Below are 21347 nucleotides of genomic sequence, written 5' to 3' on the forward strand. Positions count from 1 at the left end.
CTATGAGACCTAGGTCTTACCCCACAGAAAAAATAAAAGTCCTGACAACCATCTCATTCCTCCGGGGTGACCCCCGAAATTGGGCAGACAAGTTCCTTGAGACACAGGATCCAATATTAGCCTCCTTGGAAGATTTTTTCACCGCCATGGATGAGATGTTCCAGGATACCGATGTACAGCTCACAGCTGAAACTTCCTTGAGAAATCTCAGACAGGGAAAAAGGCCAGTGGAGGAGTATGTCACTGACTTTAAACAGTACGCCACGGATTCCCTCTGGACTCCTGTTGCTCTCCGAAACCAATTTCGGTTGGGTCTTTCAGAGCAATTGAAAGATGAGTTTGCCAGAATCGAATTACCACAGACCCTGGAACTCTTCATGAAAATGGCAATACAAATCGATCGACGTCTACGGGAGAGGAAAGCAGAGAAATATGCTACTGACTCCAAGCCAAAGATCACATATGTTAACACCACCTCTCCTTCAAAACCTCAGGTGGAACCTATGGATATTGGGTTCCTTAGAGCTCCTCTTACCCTCCAAGAAAAGACACGTAGAAGGCTTGGCAACCTATGTATGTACTGTGCCAGTCCCTCACACAATGTACAAGATTGCTCAGTACTGTCTAAAACCAAGAAAAGTAAGTCCTATTACTTATTCTCCTCCATTCAGCATCAGGGACAACCTACTTACTGTACTTTATCTCTCTCCCTACAGCTGGAGCAAAACCATGTGACGATTGATGATGCCATTATCGATTCAGGTGCCTCTGGAAATTACTTGGATCAAGTTTTTTGTGAAAAGAACAAAATCCCTCTGGTCCTAAAGAACTCTCCCATACCAATCAAAGTTATTGATGGATCTCTTATGTTCTCTGGTCCAATCACACATGAGACTGTTCCTATACTCATTAATATCTCTGGTCACATCGAATGTATTTGCTTTGATGTTTTACCCTCACCTCATTTTTCTTTGATTTTAGGGTTAAAATGGTTGCAGTTACATAACCCTACTATTAATTGGTTTCCTTTTCAAATAAAATTTAATTCCGATTATTGCACAAAAACATGTTTCCCAGCCTCCTTTCTTCTACATTCTACCTGTCACACTGAAAGTCTACCTGAACATTATTCTGATTTTTGTGATGTATTCAGTAAGACTCAAGCTGAGAATCTGCCACCTCACAGGGCTTACGATTGCCCTATAGATCTACAACCAGGTGCTCAGATCCCCGTTGGTCACCTCTATCCTCTCAGCAACCCGGAATTAGCATTCCTTAAAGATTACTTGGAAGAAAACCTTCAAAAAGGTTTTATTAGACCTTCCACCTCCCCTGCAGGGGCAGGTTTCTTCTTCGTTCGTAATAAAGACTCCTCACTCAGACCAATCATTGACTACCGTGAACTTAACAAGTGCACAATTAAAAATCGGTATCCCCTACCTCTCATCCCCGAGATGATTGAGAGGCTCTCTAAAGCAACCATCTTCACCAAGCTTGATTTAAGAGGAGCGTATAATCTAGTCAGGATAAAAGAAGGTCATGAGTGGCTGACGGCATTCAGGACCAGGTATGGTCTCTATGAATACCTGGTAATGCCGTTTGGCCTATGCAACGCCCCCGCCACCTTCCAATTCTTCATCAATGATGTTTTCCGAGATTTACTAGACGTATGTTTAGTGATTTATCTTGATGATATACTCATTTATTCACAAACTCCTCAGGAACATGTGAAACATGTCCGCCAAGTTCTATCACGACTCAGAGCTCACAAGCTTTATGCCAAGCTAGAAAAATGTAAATTCCATACAAATCAAGTATCTTTCCTGGGTTATGACATCTCTCCCTCTGGTATCAAGATGCAGAAGGAAAAGGTTGAGGCTGTTGTTGATTGGCCACAGCCTAAGAACCGAAAAGATGTACAGCGTTTTCTGGGTTTTTCCAATTACTACAGAAAATTTATCAAGGGTTTTTCTAAGATTGTAAAACCCTTGACAGTCCTTACCGGTTCTTCAACTCCGTTCACCTGGGGAACAGACGCCAATACAGCCTTCCTACACCTTAAATCCAGGTTCACCACGGCTCCAATTCTACAATTCCCTAAACCAGAATATCAATACACTCTTGAGGTTGACTCCTCAGACTTCGCCATCGGAGCAGTGCTTTCTCAACAAAAATCCTTATCGGATCCATTACATCCCATCTCTTTCTTCTCTAAAACTATGAGTCCTGCTGAGAGAAACTATGCTATTGGTGACAAGGAGTTGCTTGCCATTCGACGCTCGTTAGAGCATTGGAGACATCTCTTAGAGGGCACAACCATTCCTATAAACATCTTCACTGATCACAAGAACCTGCAATATCTACATACCAATAAAACCCTCTCAGCTAGACAGGTGCGTTGGAGCCTTTATTTTGATCGTTTCAATTTTAATATCATCTACAGACCAGCTCACAAAAATGCTAAGGCTGATGCATTATCTCGTCTTCCAGAAAAACCAAATGACCTCCCCTTCAGGAAGGACATCATTCCTCCACACTGTTTTGTTGGACTCACTTCCACTTTACTTACTGATCTCAAAAAATACTGCAAAGAACAACCAAGACCTCCTCTACCTAACCTGGAAAAAACTTCTGGAATGTATTATCATGGCAACAAGATCTTCTTGCCTCCAGAGTTAAGGTCTCGCCTCATAAAGACCTGTCATGACTCACCTCTTGCGGGTCATTCGGGACTCCATCGCACTCTGGAACTATTAACTCGTACGTTTTGGTGGCCTGATATGAAATCCACTGTACTGGACTACATAACTACTTGTAGGACCTGCGCCTCCTGTAAACCGGAACGGAAACCCCCATTTGGTCTATTGATGCCATTACCAGTACCTACTAAACCTTGGCATCACATTTCGATGGATTTTATAGTTGACCTACCTCTCTCAAGTAATCAAACTACTATTCTCGTAGTAATTGATCTTTTCACAAAGATGGCCCACTTCGTGCCATTTCACAAACTTCCCACATCTTCTGAAACAGCATCTCTCTTTATCGACCACATTATCAAACTACATGGCATCCCACCTATCCTGACTACCGACAGAGGTACCCAATTTACCTCGAAATTTTGGACCAAACTTTGTGAGTTAACTCAAATTGACCATCGTTATACTACTGCTTTCCACCCTCAAACTAATGGGCAAGCAGAGAGATTGAATCAGTGGCTTGAACATTACCTGAGATGCTACTGTTCCTATCATCAGAGTGACTGGGTCAAGTTCCTCTCCATGGCTGAGTTTGCCTACAATAACTCTATCAACTCATCCATCAAGATGACACCGTTTTTTGCAAATTATGCTTATCACCCAGATTTTACTTTCTCATCTGTTGCTTCACTGGATTCCCCTACACTGGATGATTTGCATACTTCTCTCCAAAATAACTTTGATTTCATACGACAAAACATCCTAGACGCACAAGCTACACAAAAACATTACTATGATCTCAGGAGAAGGAAGCCACCTTGTTATGCAGTAGGTGATCTGGTCTGGCTTTCCACTAAGAACTTGAGGTTACAGATTCCCTCGAAAAAGATGGCCAGTCTTTTCATTGGTCCTTTCCCTATTCAAAGGATCGTGAACGACAATGCTGTCAGGCTTCTACTCCCAAATACTCTTAAGATTCATGCCACTTTCCACGTTTCTCTACTGAAGCCCTATATCCGGACACGTAATGACCAAGTACTACTACCCCCCGTGGCTACTCCTTTATCAGACGATGAATATGAGGTCGAATCAATTCTTGACTCCAGGTTCTCCAAGGGAGTTTTGCAGTATCTCGTCAGGTGGAAGAATTACTCCAGTGATGAGGATACCTGGGAACCTTTTTCCAACCTTAACTCTCCTCGCCTGGTCTCCCTCTTTCACCGACGCCATCCTGATCGCCCAGGTCCTGTCGCTGTGGAACAGCGTCCTTGAGGAGGGGGTACTGTCAGGTTCTGTGTTTCTACCTGTCTCTGTCAGCTACACCCACTCCTCCTCATTGGCTGAGTCTCTTTTAAAACACCTGCTCACTAATCAACCAATGCTTAGTATTGAAGATTGTTTGCCATACTTTTGGATTACAAAGCCAGCTCTCTGCCTTGTGGAAAGGCTTATTAACTTTCTATTTTCTCCTGCATAGGAATTGATTCAAACTGGGATCCTAGCTTTTCAGCTGCACCTTTTCACGGATTCACCAGTCTCTCATAAAGCTGCCAAGTATCTGTGGGGTAATTCTAGCTCAATTGTATACTTCAATCTGTCTGCCTTTTACCTGTCTCACAATACAGTCTAAGTGTGCTTACTTTAAAGTTTCCACCTACCGCTCCAAAACCGCAGCTCCTATCTCCTCTGATACTTGTCTCAGTTGCCTGTCAGTTAATTTTTCAGTGACTCCGCTGAAGCGTGACGTCACATCCTCCAGACTCTGCACGGACGCTTCTCAATCCCAGCAAGACCGGAGCTGCAAACCCAGTCTCACCCGCTTCCAGACTCTGACAAGGTACTCTTTACTATTAGAAGGGTATATGTCTCTCTGATGTCAATATTGTTCTCACTCAACTACCAGTATCTAACTGTTTACGTATTGCATGAACTTTAATCAATTGCCTTTAAATCTGAACTTTCAAGTATCAGCTGCACCGTTACTACAAGCTTCCTGTTCCCAGCTTTTGCCTTATGCTCATTCACTTTAACTTTAACTGTTTGCAAGCTTATAGTCAGCTGTGTTGGGGGGCTCCCCTCCTTTTCTACCTTCTGAGCAAAATCACCTGTCTAAGGGAATTCCTCTCTCCCATAGGGATTTCTATAGTTGGGTGAGACAAATCAAACTTACAATAAAGGTTCTGCAGTTGTGTTCCACTCCATAAATATTAGAACCCTTATACTCATACAACATGGTCCCATTACTCATCAAACAATACCTTTACTAGTGACAACTGACAATGGACATACTGAATATCTTACTTTTGACTTAATTTCCATCCACATGCATACACTTATTTTTGGCTTTTCATGGTTAAAAAAACATAACCCCAGCATTGACTGGTCCACTCCACAGGTATCATTAGCATCACCATTCTGTTTAAAAACATGTTATCCATATCAGTTAATCTCTGCTATTGAATCCGAACTACCAGAAATTTATCAGGATCTGGCAGAGGTGTTTGATCTAAAAGAGGCAGAAAACCTCCCCCCTCATAGGGAGTTTGATTGTCCAATTGATCTGATACCGGGCTCTCAAATTCCTCACGGAAAAATATACCCACTTTCACAAGAGGAACTTACTTACTTACGTTCCTATTTAGACGACAATCTCCGAAAAGGTTTTATATCCCACTCAACATCTCCAGCTGCTGCTGGAATGTTCTTAGTACGCAATAAGGACGGTACAATAAGACCCATTATTGATTATAGAGCTTTAAACGAAATTACTGTTAAAAACAGATATCCTCTACCCCTCATACCCGAATTATTGGAACGTTTAAACGAAGCTACAATTTATTCAAAACTTGATCTTAAGGGGGCTTACAATCTTATCCGTATGAAAGAAGGTCATGAGTGGAAAACCGCCTTTAGAACCCGTTATGGGCTCTTTCAATATAATGTAATGCCCTTCGGCTTAAGCAATGCTCCTGCAACATTCCAGCATTTTATTAATGAAATATTCCACGACCTTATGGACATCTGTGTTATAATTTACTTAGATGATATTCTAATATACTCCAAAACACCCTCTGATCACGAAAAGCATGTAAGATGGGTACTCACCCGTCTCAAGGAGCACAAATTATATGCTAAATTAGAAAAATGTGTATTCCATGTCTCTAAGATAAAATTTTTAGGTTATATAATAACTCCTAACCATGTACAAATGGATCCTGACAAAGTGTCTGCCATTAAAGATTGGCCAGCTCCCACTACTGTAAAAGCGTTACAACGCTTTATCGGTTTCGCTAATTTTTATCGAAAGTTTATTAAAAACTTTTCTTCAATAGTAAGACCACTGACACAACTGACTAGTGTTAATCAAAAATTTAAATGGTCTCAAAAAGCTCAAGAAACCTTCGAAAAACTTAAAGAGTTATTTTCTACAGCACCAATCTTATCACTACCCAACTTTGATCTACAATTCCAACTTGAAGCAGATGCCTCTAATACTGGCATAGGAGCAGTACTCTCCCAACAACAAGTTGAGAATGGGGAAATTCACCCCATTGCATTTTATTCAAGAACCTTAACTAGTGCAGAAAGTAATTATAGTGTGGGGGACAAAGAATTGTTAGCAATAAAGAGTGCCCTTGAACAATGGAGACACCTCCTAGAAGGATCTAAACTTCCATTCATTATTTTTACTGACCATAAGAATCTTGAATATTTAAAAAAGAACAAGACTTTGACAGCCAGACAAGCGAGATGGTCTCTATTTTTAGACCGTTTTAACTTTATAATTACCTACAAACCAGGCAGTCAAAATACTAAGGCTGATGCTTTATCGCGTATAAACGAAAGCTTAACTCATGAACCACCTAATTTTACTATCCCTCCTGAAAAAATCATAGGCGTCCTGACACCTATAGAACAAGAGGTTCACAAGGCTTTAAAACAAGATTCAATACCCCACCAAACTTGTGTTAAAGACTCTCAATCTGGATTGTACTATCATAACAGTCAATTGTATATACCCAAGAGCATGAGATCATCAATACTCACACACACTCATGATGATACAATGTCTGGTCATCCTGGAATTAAAAAGACCATTGAACTAACCCGACGTAATTTCTGGTGGCCTGGCATGAACAAATCTATATATGACTATGTATCAGGATGTGAAAATTGTGCCCGAAATAAATTAGTTCATAAGAGACCAATTGGTCTACTTACACCTCTGCCTATCCCAGATAAACCATGGAGTACCATAGCCATGGATTTTATTGTTGAACTCCCACTCACTCAACAATATAATACTATCATGGTAATAATTGACCATTTAACCAGACTAGCTCATTTTATCCCACTCAAGGGATTACCCTCAGCTATGACTACGGCTAAGGTATTTATCGATCATATAGTCAGACTACATGGTTTACCCTCCAACATAATTACAGATAGGGGAACGCAATTTACCTCATCCTTCTGGAGATCTCTGTGTAAATTGCTAAAGATTGACCACCTTTATACCACTGCTTTCCATCCCCAGACTAATGGACTCACAGAGAGACTTAATCAGACCATAGAACAATTCTTACGATGTTACATATCACATCTCCAAGATGATTGGACAGTTTATCTTCCCATGGCCGAATTCACATATAACAATTCCATAAATACTTCTATCAAAACTTCCCCCTTTTTTGCAACATATGGTTACCACCCAAACACTATATCTCTTTCTAACAAATCTGTAAACTCTCCTACAGCAACTGAATTTACATCTAACCTCCACGAAAGGTTAATTGTCCTGAAAAGACATCTACATGAAGCCAAACAATATCAAAAATCATATTATGACTTAAAACATCGTAAGGGTCCTGATTATAAGGTTGGGGACTTAGTACTTCTCTCAACAAAAAATCTTAAACTCAAAGTTCCTAGCAAGAAACTTGCGAATCAATTCTTGGGTCCATTTCCAATAGAACATGTGATAAATTCCAATGTGGTTAGACTTAAACTGCCAAAAGACTACAAAATACATCCTTCTTTCCATATCTCATTGTTGAAACCATTCCCAACCAAAAACCATCCTTCTTCTATTCCGCCACCACCTGTTATGGTTGATCATCAAGAAGAATTCGAGGTTGAATCCATACTGGATTCTAGGATACACAGAAATAAACTGGAATATCTCATTAAATGGAAAGGTTACGGCCCTGAGGAAAACTCCTGGCTCATTCATTCCGAAGTCCATTCGCCCCGATTGATCAAGTTCTTCCATAAGAAATATCCACTTAAACCTCACGCAGAATCCCCAGGGGTGATTCCCTGAGGAGGGGGGCATGTGATATCCCTTTAAATCTAAACCCTGCATTAGCACTTCCTTCCTATTTAAGGAAGTGCTTACCCATTAATCAGGGCCTGAAAATTGAAGTTGTTTCTCACTTCTCCTTACTCCTCTGAGGAGCTACTACCACATTGTGCATTTGTTGCATAACCTTCAGGTCTTTTACATCGCCTTCGATACCCGCTGGGTATCTACTTTTGCCTCTATCCTGACCGGGACCATTTTCCGGATTCATCCGCCAAACGGAACTTCTTTCACCACGCCGAAGTCGCGCTCACACCAAACAGACGCTGAACCTAAGAGCTGCAACTTACCTCTCAACCTTTATATCCAAAAGGCATTACCGCTCCCCACGCTTCATACCACCGCTACTGTTAAGATAAGTACCGCTCTCCACGCTACAATTTATTCATTCATAAAGGTTAAACCTTAAACACCATTGTTTGTTATTGGAGATACCTATAACCTTTATTGTGATTCTCATCTGACTCAGTAGATTGCGGTTTGGTATTCAAGCTAGTATGTCTGGACTGTGTATATATTTTATTGCGTGAAAGTGTGAGTGCGTGAAGAAATTACCTATACTTTATCAAGCAGTCTAATCCTTTGCTTTGCTTTATCTGCTTTAATCAGCATTTACTGTTGCATATTTTTGTAACACATATGACTCTCTCTGAACTTAAATCTCAGTTACTCATAATATTTCCTGAATATTTATATATTCATACCTTAGTGAAGTTTCATAATAATCTATCAATTACAAAATTAATGACTCACCTTAAATAAGTAAGTTTAATAAATCATTTTCTCTTGCTTATTTTAAGAAAAGAGCAACAAAACCTTTATTTTTCCATATTTAAATCATTACACTATTAGATAACTTTTGGTTATCACACATAGTTAGGATAACAATACAAAGCTCTCAGACATGCCACAATTTGCTCAGATTCCAAACTCGGACCTCCATGATTACATCTTAACAAAGATAAACTGAGACCAAACAGGGCCCCAAAGCAAAAATTAGGGCCCGTGATTACCTGACCAACCCCCTGGAAACCTACTCTCCAGGGCAAGACCCAACACTTCAAGGACCCCAGAGAAACTGATCCCCTGCTCCAGGGCCAGACACAGGGCCCCTACTCTAATGCCAGGGCCCTCACTTGACGCTGTCAGCCCTGCACTAAATCAAACCAGTTCACAACAACTAGGAAAGCTGTCGGTGCTGTGCTAGCTCATTTAACCAGCTGTTAGTGTGAGCAAAGGCAGCTTATCAGGAAAAGCTTCAGGATGACTGGGGAAGTACAAAGGGGGAGGCGACATTATGCAACTGGGGCCGCTGCCCCTCCTATCGGCACCACTGGCAGACTCACCTATGTGCCGGGCCTACAGTCCCCCAGAGTTGCCATGTAACCCTCCCTTCTAGTATTCTACCTGTCATGGAGCAGTATGGGCAATCAGAAGTCCTAATGCTTGGGATATTGACTTTAACTGGTCCATGCTTCTGACCATTCATTGAGAGTGTAAAGATTTATTTTGTGCATTGTATGCATGAGCTATCTTTACACTCTCATTCATGATCGGCACATGAAGTCAAGATTGTGGGAGGTTCCTCGACTATAATGGCCGTTTAAGGATGTGACGTCTTTCCTTGTAGGTTATTTTTAGACTACTTAATATTTTAGTAACCCTCCTCTAGTTTATTTATATCCTTCTGGTGATATGGTCTTGATAACTGTACACAATATTCAATGGGCCTATCATTTCACCTATCGGAATATCACAGCATTCTGAAACACCAGTTGCCAATATGCTCCAATATAAAATAACCTCTATACTTTTATGGGGATAGGTAGCAGTGCTCAGTGCCAAGTTATCTATTAAAGGGATATGAAACCCAAATGTTTTCTTTCATAATTCAGATAGAGCATGTTTTTTTTTTTTTAAATTCTTTATTTTTTATTCCAGTCGGGTGTCAATATACATATTGTCAAGTTACTTGTCATTATTGGGTCTTGCAGGACTCCTTTCTATGAGAGACTATCGAGTATAACAAGGGAAAAAAAAATATTTACATGCTTATGTACATAAACAACATTCTAAAGCATTCTACTCTACTATTCACATTGAAGATGGTTTAAACTCTAATCAGCATAATACATCAACATAATTTCCAAAAGATAAAAAAAATGTCCTTACCTGCTTACGTACATTAGCAGTGATACATTCTGATCTCATATATATAACACATTATCCACCCTGCTGGTTGTTTTGTCTTTAAATTGTCATCAACAAAATACATCAGAATACATCAGCCTAAACATGATATATTATAAATCTTTTCCATACAAAACAAAAAGGAAAACACAAAATCGGAGAATTTTTTTTTTTGTGGGGTGTGAGAGAAAAAACAAACAAAAAACCTTTCCCTTACATAACTGCCCCTATACTGGGAAATTAATTTCTTTCTATTGCATAAGTTATAAATTCAGTTCCCCTAAATGGGTAGATCAAAAACAGTTGCATTTCTCTAGGGTATGACTGTATAAGTTTTTTCCATTTGCCAAAAAAGGCTTTAACTTCACTTTCCGAAGTTATCGAGGTGTCATATTGTTCTACTATTAATTGTGAAAAAGTTTTATTAATACATTCTATCAGCTTTGGCCCTCTCTTAGCCTTCCAATGTTTAAGAATTAATTATCTCCCTATCAAAAATACTGTATTCACAAATGTATTATTTACCTGATTTATCAGGGTTCCAAAAAGGAAGAAGATATGTCCTCTTGTAGTGTTACCTCCTTCCTAGTTATTTTATATAGCCAACGATAAACCATCTTCCAGAACCTTTGAATTTTAGGACGGCTCCATAAATAATGACTTAAGTCTGGTGCTGGAAAACTACATTTGCAACACCTATTGTCGGAAACTTTATTCCATTTTGCTTTCACTGCTGGTGTAATATACATTCTATTAATTACTTTTAAGTGAGATTCTCTCCATACCGATGCTAATGTAACTTTATCTGCAAGTTGAAAACTCTTTTGAATGGTGTCTACTGAACAGCCCCACTTAGTGGTGATTCTTTCCATATTCCCCGCACCCTAGAAGGTTTTAAGTATTTTATAGGGTACAGAGATGGAGTGATTTCCCTGTTTGTATATGATTAAAATTGGTCCTATCATCGGCCACTGATCGCTAGCTGTATGATCTTTAGTTATTTCATTTAAAAAGTGACGAACCTGCAGATAAGCAAAAAATTCCTTATCAGATAAATTGAACTCATTTTTTAACTTGTGGAAGGACTTGCAGCTTCTGGACTCTCTTTCTCTTAGCTGTTCCATATATATGAGTCCTTTCAGCTTCCATTTATGGAACACTTTAGAGCTTACTGCTGGTTCAAAGTTGGGATTTCCTTCTATTACAAGATATTTGGACCAATTTGGGTTAGCTTGTGTAATTTTTACCATTCTTTGCCAGGCTTCAATCACATTTTTAATAGTAATCATAGTTTCTACTCCTGGTGGTAACTTCCCCTTACAATGTAATAAAGCTTTCAGTGTATAGGGGTTAACTATTTGTACTTCTATCCCTAAAATTGTATAGTATTCTGTGTCTGTTAGCCAATACATCTCAATTTTCCCCATGCATACTACATTGTATAATTCTAAGTCAGGAAAAGACATTCCTCCCTCTTTCCTATAATTCATCATTCTTTTAAGGGCTAATGCCCTCCGTTTCTTACCCCATAAAAACTTCATGCACTTTTGCTTAAATTTTACTTAATCTCTACGTTTGTATAGTGGTAAATTCTGTAGTAAGTATAGCACTTTGTGGAACGAGAACATTTTAATCAAATTGACTTTCCATGACAAAGATAGGGGAAATTTGGACCAGTTAGAGAAATCAGTGAAAATCTTTCCAAATATACCTGGATAATTTAATGCATACCAGTCATTAGGATTTTTAGCAAATTTAATCCCCAAATATCTAACTTCCGCCCCTTGTTTCTTTAAATGGACAATTTTTAAAACCATTTTTGTTTTTATAAACCCAAAAAAATTCAGACTTTGCAATATTCACTTTATAGCCTGAAAAAGAACTAAAATGTCCTAAGATTTGGGTTAAAATAGGTCTGCTATGAAAATTAGCAAATCATCTGCATATAATAATAGCGTAGTTTTCCTTTTCCCTACCTGTATACCCTCTAGCTCTTTTCTTAAATGAATAGCAAGTGGTTCAATTGCTAAGTTAAATAAATAGGGGGACAGGGGACACCCCTGTCTCGTGCCTTTCTGTAGCAAGAAATTAGGTGTAGTACATTGCATTTGGACTTTTATAAACAATCTGAATAAGTTCAAAGAAATTACCGTTGATCATATCAAATGCCTTTTCGGCGTCTATTGTTATAATAGCGATATCAGTTTTGGGTAATATTCTCTTCCTATTCAATTTTTGCCAATAATAATCAATGATTAGCTGCAATTTTCTCAAATTCATTGTTGATTTTCTCCCTGGCATAAAGCCTACCTGATCCCTATGTATTAGTGGGTCCATTACTTTTTTTAAGTCTTTGTGCAATGATGCTTGTAAGCAATTTGTTATTATTCAATAATGAAATTGGTCTTTAAGCACTTAAATCTTCAGGAATTTTATCTTTTTTTAATATCAATAAAATGGTTGACGCAGTAAAATATTTTGAATATAATTCTCCTTGTATAAAAATTGTGTTAAATAATTATTCTAGTGTTGGTATTATCTCTTCTGCTATTATTTTATAAAGTTCAATTGGTATCTGGTCAGGGCCAGGTGCTTTATTAGCTGCAGTTGCTTTTATAGTTTGTCTTATCTTCTCCTGTAATATAGGCATATTTAGAAGCTCCAGTCTTTCCTTTGTTATTTTGGGTACTCGCACTTGCTCACAAAAATGTGATTTCGCGTTTGGGCAGCTGTTCCCATCTAAATACACTTTTTGAAAATATTCAAATATATGTTTGCTGATATCCTGAATATCTGAAAATCTTTAATCCCCTATTTTAATTGCTTCAATGTATTGTTTTTTCTTTTTAGAGTTTACTAAATTTGCCAAGAATTTTCCCGCTTTCCCAGAATGTCTATAAAAGAAGGCTCTAAATCTTAGCTCTTATTGTCTCATGTTGTGGCTAAGTAACATCTCTCTCCTTCTTTGCCCTTATGTGTTTATTCCAACAGTTTTTAGATGGATCACTAATGTATGCATTGAAGCAATTCCGTAAATGATTTGAAGCCTGCTGTTCTTTGGCCCGAGCTTTGCGTTTTTTGCCAACTAGATATTCCTTTATCTCCCCCCTTATCACTGATTTAAATGTTTTCCAAAATATTTCACTTTTGTTTTTATATTCATGATTAAATAAGGAAAATTCACTTCACCTCTGTATCAACCAATCTTTAAAATGTGTGTTTGAAGTTAGATATGTGGGGAAATAGGATTTATTAAAATGTTGGTGCTTAAGTGTCTTGGTTTGCAGGTCAAGACATAATATTGCATGGTCAAAGAGTATAATTTATTTGATATCAGTTGATATTTCTGTGCCCAATACAGACATCCCAACTCTCCCTGAAGTTCAGGGAGTCTCCCTGATTGTAATAGTGCCTCCCTGATGCCAGCAAATGGAATGCAATCTCCCTGAAACTCCAAGTACCATGATCCAATGTGGCCCAAGAAAGTATTTCTTTAAGGAATTCCTTTAGTTGCTGGGACGTTATAGAACCCTTAAAACATGCATCAGTAACCAAAAAGCCCCCACTGGTTTTAATAAAATAAAACACAAATACTACATTATATACTGCACGTAATTAAACTTTGTATTCTAAAATATTTAAGCATTCAACAAGCGTACAATCACTGGAAAATAGGTTTGTTGTATGTGGTTTAGCAAAAAAGCTACTTTTTTAAATGTGACTTTAGTGGGAAGCTACTCTAATAATAAGTCTCTATCTTATTTGGGGTTTCAAGGTGTCCAATATATAACTGGGGAGGGTTGGCGGCGTAGTAGCGGGTGAAGCCACCTCCCTGAAATAAGTTTTTGCAGGTTGGGATGGATAGATTTTCGGACACCAAGAAAGCATCAGTCCTAGACATCGTTTTATGACTCTGTGATTCACACAAGAACAACCTTGCATCTGGATTCTGGATTCTCCATATATCTTTAAGTCTTAATAACTTACAAAAAAATTTAAGGAGCTTTGTTTCTTGTTTACTATTTTTGTTTAATGCAGGTTTTAATCTATCAAGAGTTGGGTACATCACCATGTTTAAATCTCCAGCGATTATAATATCTTTAGCACTATAACTCGCCAGTTTAACTTGTAGATCTTGCCAAAAATCCCTATCCAGACCGTTAGGACCATACACATTACACAAAGTTAAGAAAATGCCCTCTATTTGAATCTGCAATATTATGTACCCTTCCCCTGGATCCAATTCCCTTGACAAAATATTATAATTCAAAGCTTTATTAAAAAGAATCGCCACCCCTTTCTTTCTATTTGTACATGGTGTTGCTATGATTTCTCCTACCCATCCCGTTCTAAGTTTATTTATTTCTTGTGATTTGAGATGGGTTTCCTGTATCATGGCAACATCCGAGCCATGTTTTTTAAGTTGTTTTAGAATATTTTTCCTTTTTATAGGTGAAGAGATCCCCCCCACATTTCATGAATAAAACTTGATTTGTCCTTTCATTCTAAAATATAATCAGAAAGGTTGAATCTGGACATATCTCAGTATAGAGGTAAGGGTAAAACAAAACACATAAAGGGGGAAAAAAGCATAAGCGAAACAACATTACTCACTATCGGGAGCTTACAATCTTCTACACCTGTTGTAGAGGATTTACTAGTACTTTCAACATATAGCCAAAAGGAATCACACCACTTAAAAACTTCTAGCATTCCCTATCTGTATTGGAGTACTATCTATATAGTCTATTTTTATTGCCCCTTTCCCCTTTTATTTTATTTTTATGCTTATGCTCATCTCTTATGTTTTTCTTGAAACTCTTTAGCTTCTATATTATTTAGGGTTATATTTCCTTGATTATTAAAAAATGTAATCTTAGCTTGATAGATTATTGCAGCATTGAGTCCACTATTAATTAGACTGGTGCATATTGGGGCCATTTCTCTTCTTTTTTGGGCTGTTTCTACTGAAAAATCCTGAAAAAGCAAGATATTTTTATCACCTAACTTGACTGGTGCTTTTATTTTTATTCTCTCATAATATTGAGTTTATCTTGGTAATTTAAATATTTTACAATAACTGGCCTGATTTTAGTATTACCATCTGGAAATGTTTTACTTGGGCCTATTCTATGTGCTCTCTCAACCTGTAAACCAAATTGCTGAACTTGTAGGCCCAATAGTGTGGGCAATTGTAACAAAGTAAATTTCTCACATTATTTCGTCTTGAGCGATCTTCTAACTCTTCTATTTTGTTTTGAATGTGAGTTATTTTACTAGCCTGGTCTTTAATTGTAAGCTTTTGTCTAACCATAGCATCTTCCAAGTCAGATATTCTATTTTCTGCTTCCAAACTGCGGTAACATTAAGTCGGCTATCTGCTTAACCAAATCTTGGGAGTCTATATTTTGCAAACTAGTATTTGGTTCCAGGGCGCTTTCGTTTACGTTATCCATCCCTGGTTTGGTCTTTTTGTCTCTAACTTTAGACGGCATAGCAGGTGATTTATTTTTATTTACAGTGATATATCTCTCCATGAACCGTGTATTTGTAAGAAAGAGTAAAATGTACAGAGAGTACTGTAAAAAAAAACGTGAGTTGAAGTTTTCAGGCTACGCCTGCGTATTGTGTCCTAAAACTTTTAAGTTTTAACCTATCAACAAGATAGGCGTGTGACGTGGAAATGTGAAATAAAGATGTTGTGAACTAAGTGGAAGAAAACAAAAAGTAGTGAAACAAACAATAACAAAGGGCACTAACTAGCTAGTGCGTGTCAATCGGACTTAGTGCTAGATGCTTTAGCTTAAATATTGCTTAAACCAACATATCATGAAATTATAAGCAAAAAGATTAAGTAAAAATATTGTACCTATTACCCTGGTATAGGCTGTTTTGCCTCCCACTGTATTCTATCAATCACAAAAGACCAACTGAGTAACCCTGAATTAAATAGGTCCTTCTCTGTCGAAATTTTTTTCAAGTGCTTTAGTAATCACTTTCTTGCACATCTATGTCTTTATCAAATATTTTTACTATGTAGTCAAACAACACCATTCTTTACCCAACTATTCACTGGTTAGGCAGGAGAGTTTTTCTATCTATAGTACCAGCTTCACAACCTATTGTTATATATTATACCTGTTATCTTAGACCATTACCTTTAAACACAATATTACACACATTTAAAAACCTTTATGCATAGCTTATTATACGTTGTAATAAGGTTATAATAGCAAACCAATGTACATCACATATGTTGTATTCTATTTGCCTCAGTCTCAGCAAAAAAGCTTTTATATTGGAGGCACCAGGTTAGTCTTATTTGGCGCAGATAATAGTGTTAAATCATCCTTATCTTAGCTGCTTAATGTTTTGCAGCTGCTTCAATGCCCAAATTTCCTCTGGTAGATGTTAAGACTCAGTGCTCTTGGCTCTTATATCTTTCTATCCAATCCTTGGCGCCTTATGGCCTGAGTGCCCAATTCCACCTGTAACCTGGGTGCTCAGGTTCTAAACTCTGCAGGCCACCCTTGATGCCCCCAATAAAGGGTTGTATGAATTCAGTGTCTTACAGGTATATTCCAGCTTGTTTGCACTGCCGCCAATATGGCATCTATCCTTTCCAGGAGCAATAGACAAGGAAAATGTACACAATAGATATTTTGTGCCGGTATCAACTTTTATTTATTTTTCAGGCAGCCTGACCCTACAAAAACAGGCTCAAAACAATAGACATCGTTGTGTACCTTTTTACCGCCTTCCAATACAGTTTATAGCCGCATTGCCACACAGTCTAGCAATATTTAATGTCAGGATAATCTGCGTGTTAAACCTCTTTAGTCACGCTCATTTTTTATTTTTTGGGGGGGTTTCCACACAAAATGTTTTCCCCTTTTATCCTTTCAGGACCCCCTTTTTTGGTTGTAAGTTCTTATATCTAGGTAGTCTGTCCTCCCAGTCTACACCTTTAGCTGCTTTTAGTTGTGTGCTATGTGAGCTGTATTTGACCATAGGTCCCACTCACCACTTGCAGCACTTCCTCTGGCTGTTCTCAGCAACACTGTCTGTGTTTTGAGGTGCCTCCTGGGGTATATCCTTGTGTAGCACTGCTGCTCCTGTGGCTTCCTCTGTGCACAGGCTGCGCTTCGTTGCACCGCTTCCGCGGTCCTTTCTCCTACAACTGGCCCGGTCTCAGGGCCAAGGACATCCTTGTGTGTAGGACCGAAACTCGTCCGTGACAATACTGACTTGCCGACCGCCCAGCAGAATTTCAGCAGCCGGGTGGACCAGGCAATCGGTGACAATCGATTTGCCAAGGTTTGGCTTGTTAGCTCTGGGGGTGTTCGAGTTAGCCTTATTCCCTTTTCAGGGCTCTGTTCCGCTCCACTATCGTGTGGCTCAGCTGTACGCCATGATCATGCGGCTCCTACACTTCCGGTTCCCAGATAGAGTATGTTAAGCAACTTTCTAATTGACTCCTATTATCAATTTGTCTTTGTTCTTTTTGTATCTTTATTTGAAAAAGTAGGAATGTAAGCTTAGGAGCCAGCCCATTTTTGGTTCAGCACCCTGGGTAGCGATTGCTGATTAGTGGCTACATTTAGACACCAATCAGCAAGTGCTACCTAGGTGCTGAAGCAGAAATGGGCCAGCTCCTATGCTTACATTCATGCTTTTCAAATATAGATACCAAGAGAACAAAGAAAAATTGATAACAGGAGTAAATTAGAAAGTTGCTTAAAATTGCATGATCTATGTGAATAATAAAAGAAAAAAAATGGTTTTATATCCCTTTAATCATTATTTAATTTATTTTAAAATCAGAACTTCTGGGGTTGAAGAAAAAAGTTTTAGTTTTTTTCTCTCATCCGAAATTGCTAATTTAAATGACAATTTAATGATGACATTTTTTATAATACGCCTCTTTAAGTCGGAGGCGGAATGTCTGTTCTCTCGCAGTCTGTGTCAGCTTCTTCTTAACCTGCATTTATTAGTGACATACCCTGTCATTTTTATGACATCAGTGCACAGCACCATAGGCTGCAAAGTTTTTCAGATGGGGGGAGGGGGGAATTAATTACAAAGATGTAGCCAGTGACCCCCTGGTTCCCCTTTAGTGATGTCTTTGATTGAGTCCCACAGGCACCAACTGAATGATGGCAGATAGGAGGCCCAATTAGTCTCAGAGCACTTTTCTTCACGCAATACGTGAGATATGTGACTGCTACAGTTAAAGGGACAGTATACTGGAAACTTTTTTGCCCTTAAAGGGACACTCAAGTCAAAATAAACTTTTATGATTCAGAAAGACCATGCAGTTTTAAGACACTTTCTAATTTACTTCCATTATATACAAGGGGATGGAAAATGGGGGGGGGGGGGAAATTGTCAGAAAAAAAATCTGCTTATTTGAAATTCAGAGTAGGTGTTAAAGCATTGTCATTATGATGTACTTGTTAATTATGCAATTCTACTGCAGTGAGTGGTCCTCTAATGTGTTTCCAATTACTTGAAAATTGATTATTTGGGTTTAGTTTTGTATATGAACTAGCTGGTTTGTTCTTTGAAACCACCACCCATTAAAATAGGTTGTTCTTGCAGGGTAATCAGATTTCTTTATATTTTTTTTACTTTCTGTACACACACATGCTTATTTCTATTATTTTGTCTGTTTACTAAAGCCCAATACTTAGGGCCCCTGATAATCAAAACATAAGAACTTTTGCTAGTACGGCGAGGCCCTTAAAAAAAACATGTTTATGTTGCTATGTAGAGTTCTTTATGTGAAACAGAGACTCTTACATTACAATACAAGGTCTACAAAAACTCCCAAAGATTTTGTGTGATTTCTCTCCATGCTGGCGAGGTTTTGAATATTAGCATTATATCTCTCCTAACCCTCACTGAGAGTGTAATTTCTTCTGCTGGCTGTGTTCATACAGCTTCTCTACAGCCTAAGTATACATAGGGATGACACAAGCAAAATTTGTTATTTCAAATGCTGAAATAAAGGTAAATTATATTTTTTGTAAACAATTTAATACACTCCAGCAGTGAAAGTGGATCATTGGGAACAAATTACAGGGGAGAAAAAAATAGGGTACACTGACCTTTTAAAGGCAAATATAGGAATATAGTCATTGTTATACCAACTTTATTGTAAAATATTATTTTATTTTTTTATTTTTGTTAATGGAGAAAGGTGATAAAAGCAAAAGTCCCTAGGGCCCACAAAAGTCATAATGCAGCCTGCCAGTACCTTCTGACTTGCACTGCATTCTGGGAAGTATATGTGATCTCCACAATTGTGAGACTTAGCTTTGAAATCAGAATGACAAAACTATTAGGGACTTCCATCTATATTATTAGTATTATTATTGCTTTTCGACTAATGTAGTCTCCTCTTCTGCTATTATTTGCTCTCTTTCTATGTTGTTATTTTATATCGCCACTTATAAAATATTACAACATAAACACATCTGCATGATGCACTTTTATGTAAAAAACTCAAAACATCTGAAAATATATAATTTAGGAGTAATGTCATTTTTTTAGGATTCATAGAAATTTCTGGAGTCAGGACCTACGCAGTAATTTAATAATTGTCAAAAACTAGTTGACAAAGTAACATTTTGGAACCCATTACATTTTGGATTTGAATCTCTATTTCACAAAAAAATCATCAGAATTTCTGAACACACAAAAAAACTCCTAATTTTTGTCCAGAATTTTTTAAAAGAAATGTAAAATATTATTAAAAGAGCAAAAGCTAAAAAGCTAATAAAGATGACCTCTAGGTGGCGCCAAAGCTTGCGCTTGACAAGAGGCGCTGGGTGGTGCTAAGTGGCGGGGCTGCTCCTTCAGAACAAGCTGAAACATCCGAGCAGCAAGTTTAGGGAAAGATCATTCGTGTTACACGCTGGGAAGAAGTCTGTGTGCTGGGACCTAGGAGGGAGGTTACCTTGCGCTGCTGAAGGACGCACGCTGAGAGGGCTCTTATACAGGTGGGAAGTTGCCCTGTTCACAAGGCTCAAACCTCAAGGAAACTTGTCACATCGGACTTACTGAGTGGGAGCCCTGTAGGATACGCACTAAGGAGCTAGAGGTGCTATGCTGAGGATGAAGAAGCTGCTGACTGCACTCTGCCTGCTGGGGATCTGCTTCTCACTGGGATTTTCTGTAAGTCGTGTGCATTTACTGGCCGATGTTTCTCCCTCATAAGTAAAGCCATGGGTCACTAGGCAGATGTGGGCATTCACTTACTGAAACTAAATACCCCCTGGCACCCTCTCCGCCTCTGGTGGGTGCTATGATCTCATTACTGGGGGCCTCTTTCAGGTGAACTGTCATTAAGTCTATGCCAGTCACTAAAAAAAAAATATGTATATTTTACACCCTAAACACGCACTGTTTTTTATATTAACTCCTCTGTAGCCCGAATGATTTGTGTTGTGTTTTTTTCTGGCTGTAGTTGGTTTCCCAAGGGCACTGAGTTTATTTGTCTCTGTTTGCAAAGCTCTTCCAGGTGCTCCTGGAGACCTTTCCAGTATCGGGAACTAACCAGAGGGGATCCACTTCTTTGTGGCTTTTTGTAAATTAAATAAAATAATGTATTTGCCCTGGTTAATGCTGCTAGCGCCCCCCACCACACTCATCACTGCCCCACTATTAGAGAGTTCAACAGGTGTAGTCAAAGGGTTAATAAAACAGGCTCTGAATAATTTAGCAGCAAACCCGTTTAAGAAGACCATTTAATGAGACATTGTTCTTAACTAATTCTTTCATTTTTTTTATTTTCATAAAGTGTTAGCTTTTTATGACAAATGTGTATATAAATATATAATTAGACACGTGGTTTTCATACACTTTATACAACCTTCAATAATAGTATATTTCAAGCTGTAAAATATCAGTTTTGCAATTTTTGTTTTTATAGCTAAACCATGGAATAGACAACAAAAGGGGAAAAAAACCATGTTGTCTGCTTTAGTTTCTTTTGTGTTATGCAAAGGAATTTAAATACTGTGTGGCTTCAGGAGTTATGGAGTCATTTCTTTTAACTTTTTGAATTATTCTACATCTTATATTTATTTAAA

At 38.2% G+C, this 21347-nt stretch overlaps 1 protein-coding gene across 1 annotated transcript in view; it reads left to right on the plus strand.

The window, feature by feature from the left end:
• Positions 1 to 20120: 20120 nt before the first annotated feature.
• The window catches only part of SDC1 (syndecan 1), a 222247-nt gene continuing 221020 nt past the window's right edge, over positions 20121 to 21347 (plus strand). The window contains exon 1 of the mRNA XM_053709645.1: positions 20121 to 20430. Coding sequence (XP_053565620.1) covers positions 20362 to 20430 — 69 coding nt within the window. The 5' untranslated portion in view covers positions 20121 to 20361. The remainder of the gene's footprint in view (positions 20431 to 21347) is intronic.

Source organism: Bombina bombina, chromosome 4 (genome assembly GCF_027579735.1).
Source record: "Bombina bombina isolate aBomBom1 chromosome 4, aBomBom1.pri, whole genome shotgun sequence".
Taxonomy (NCBI): Eukaryota; Metazoa; Chordata; class Amphibia; order Anura; family Bombinatoridae; genus Bombina; species Bombina bombina.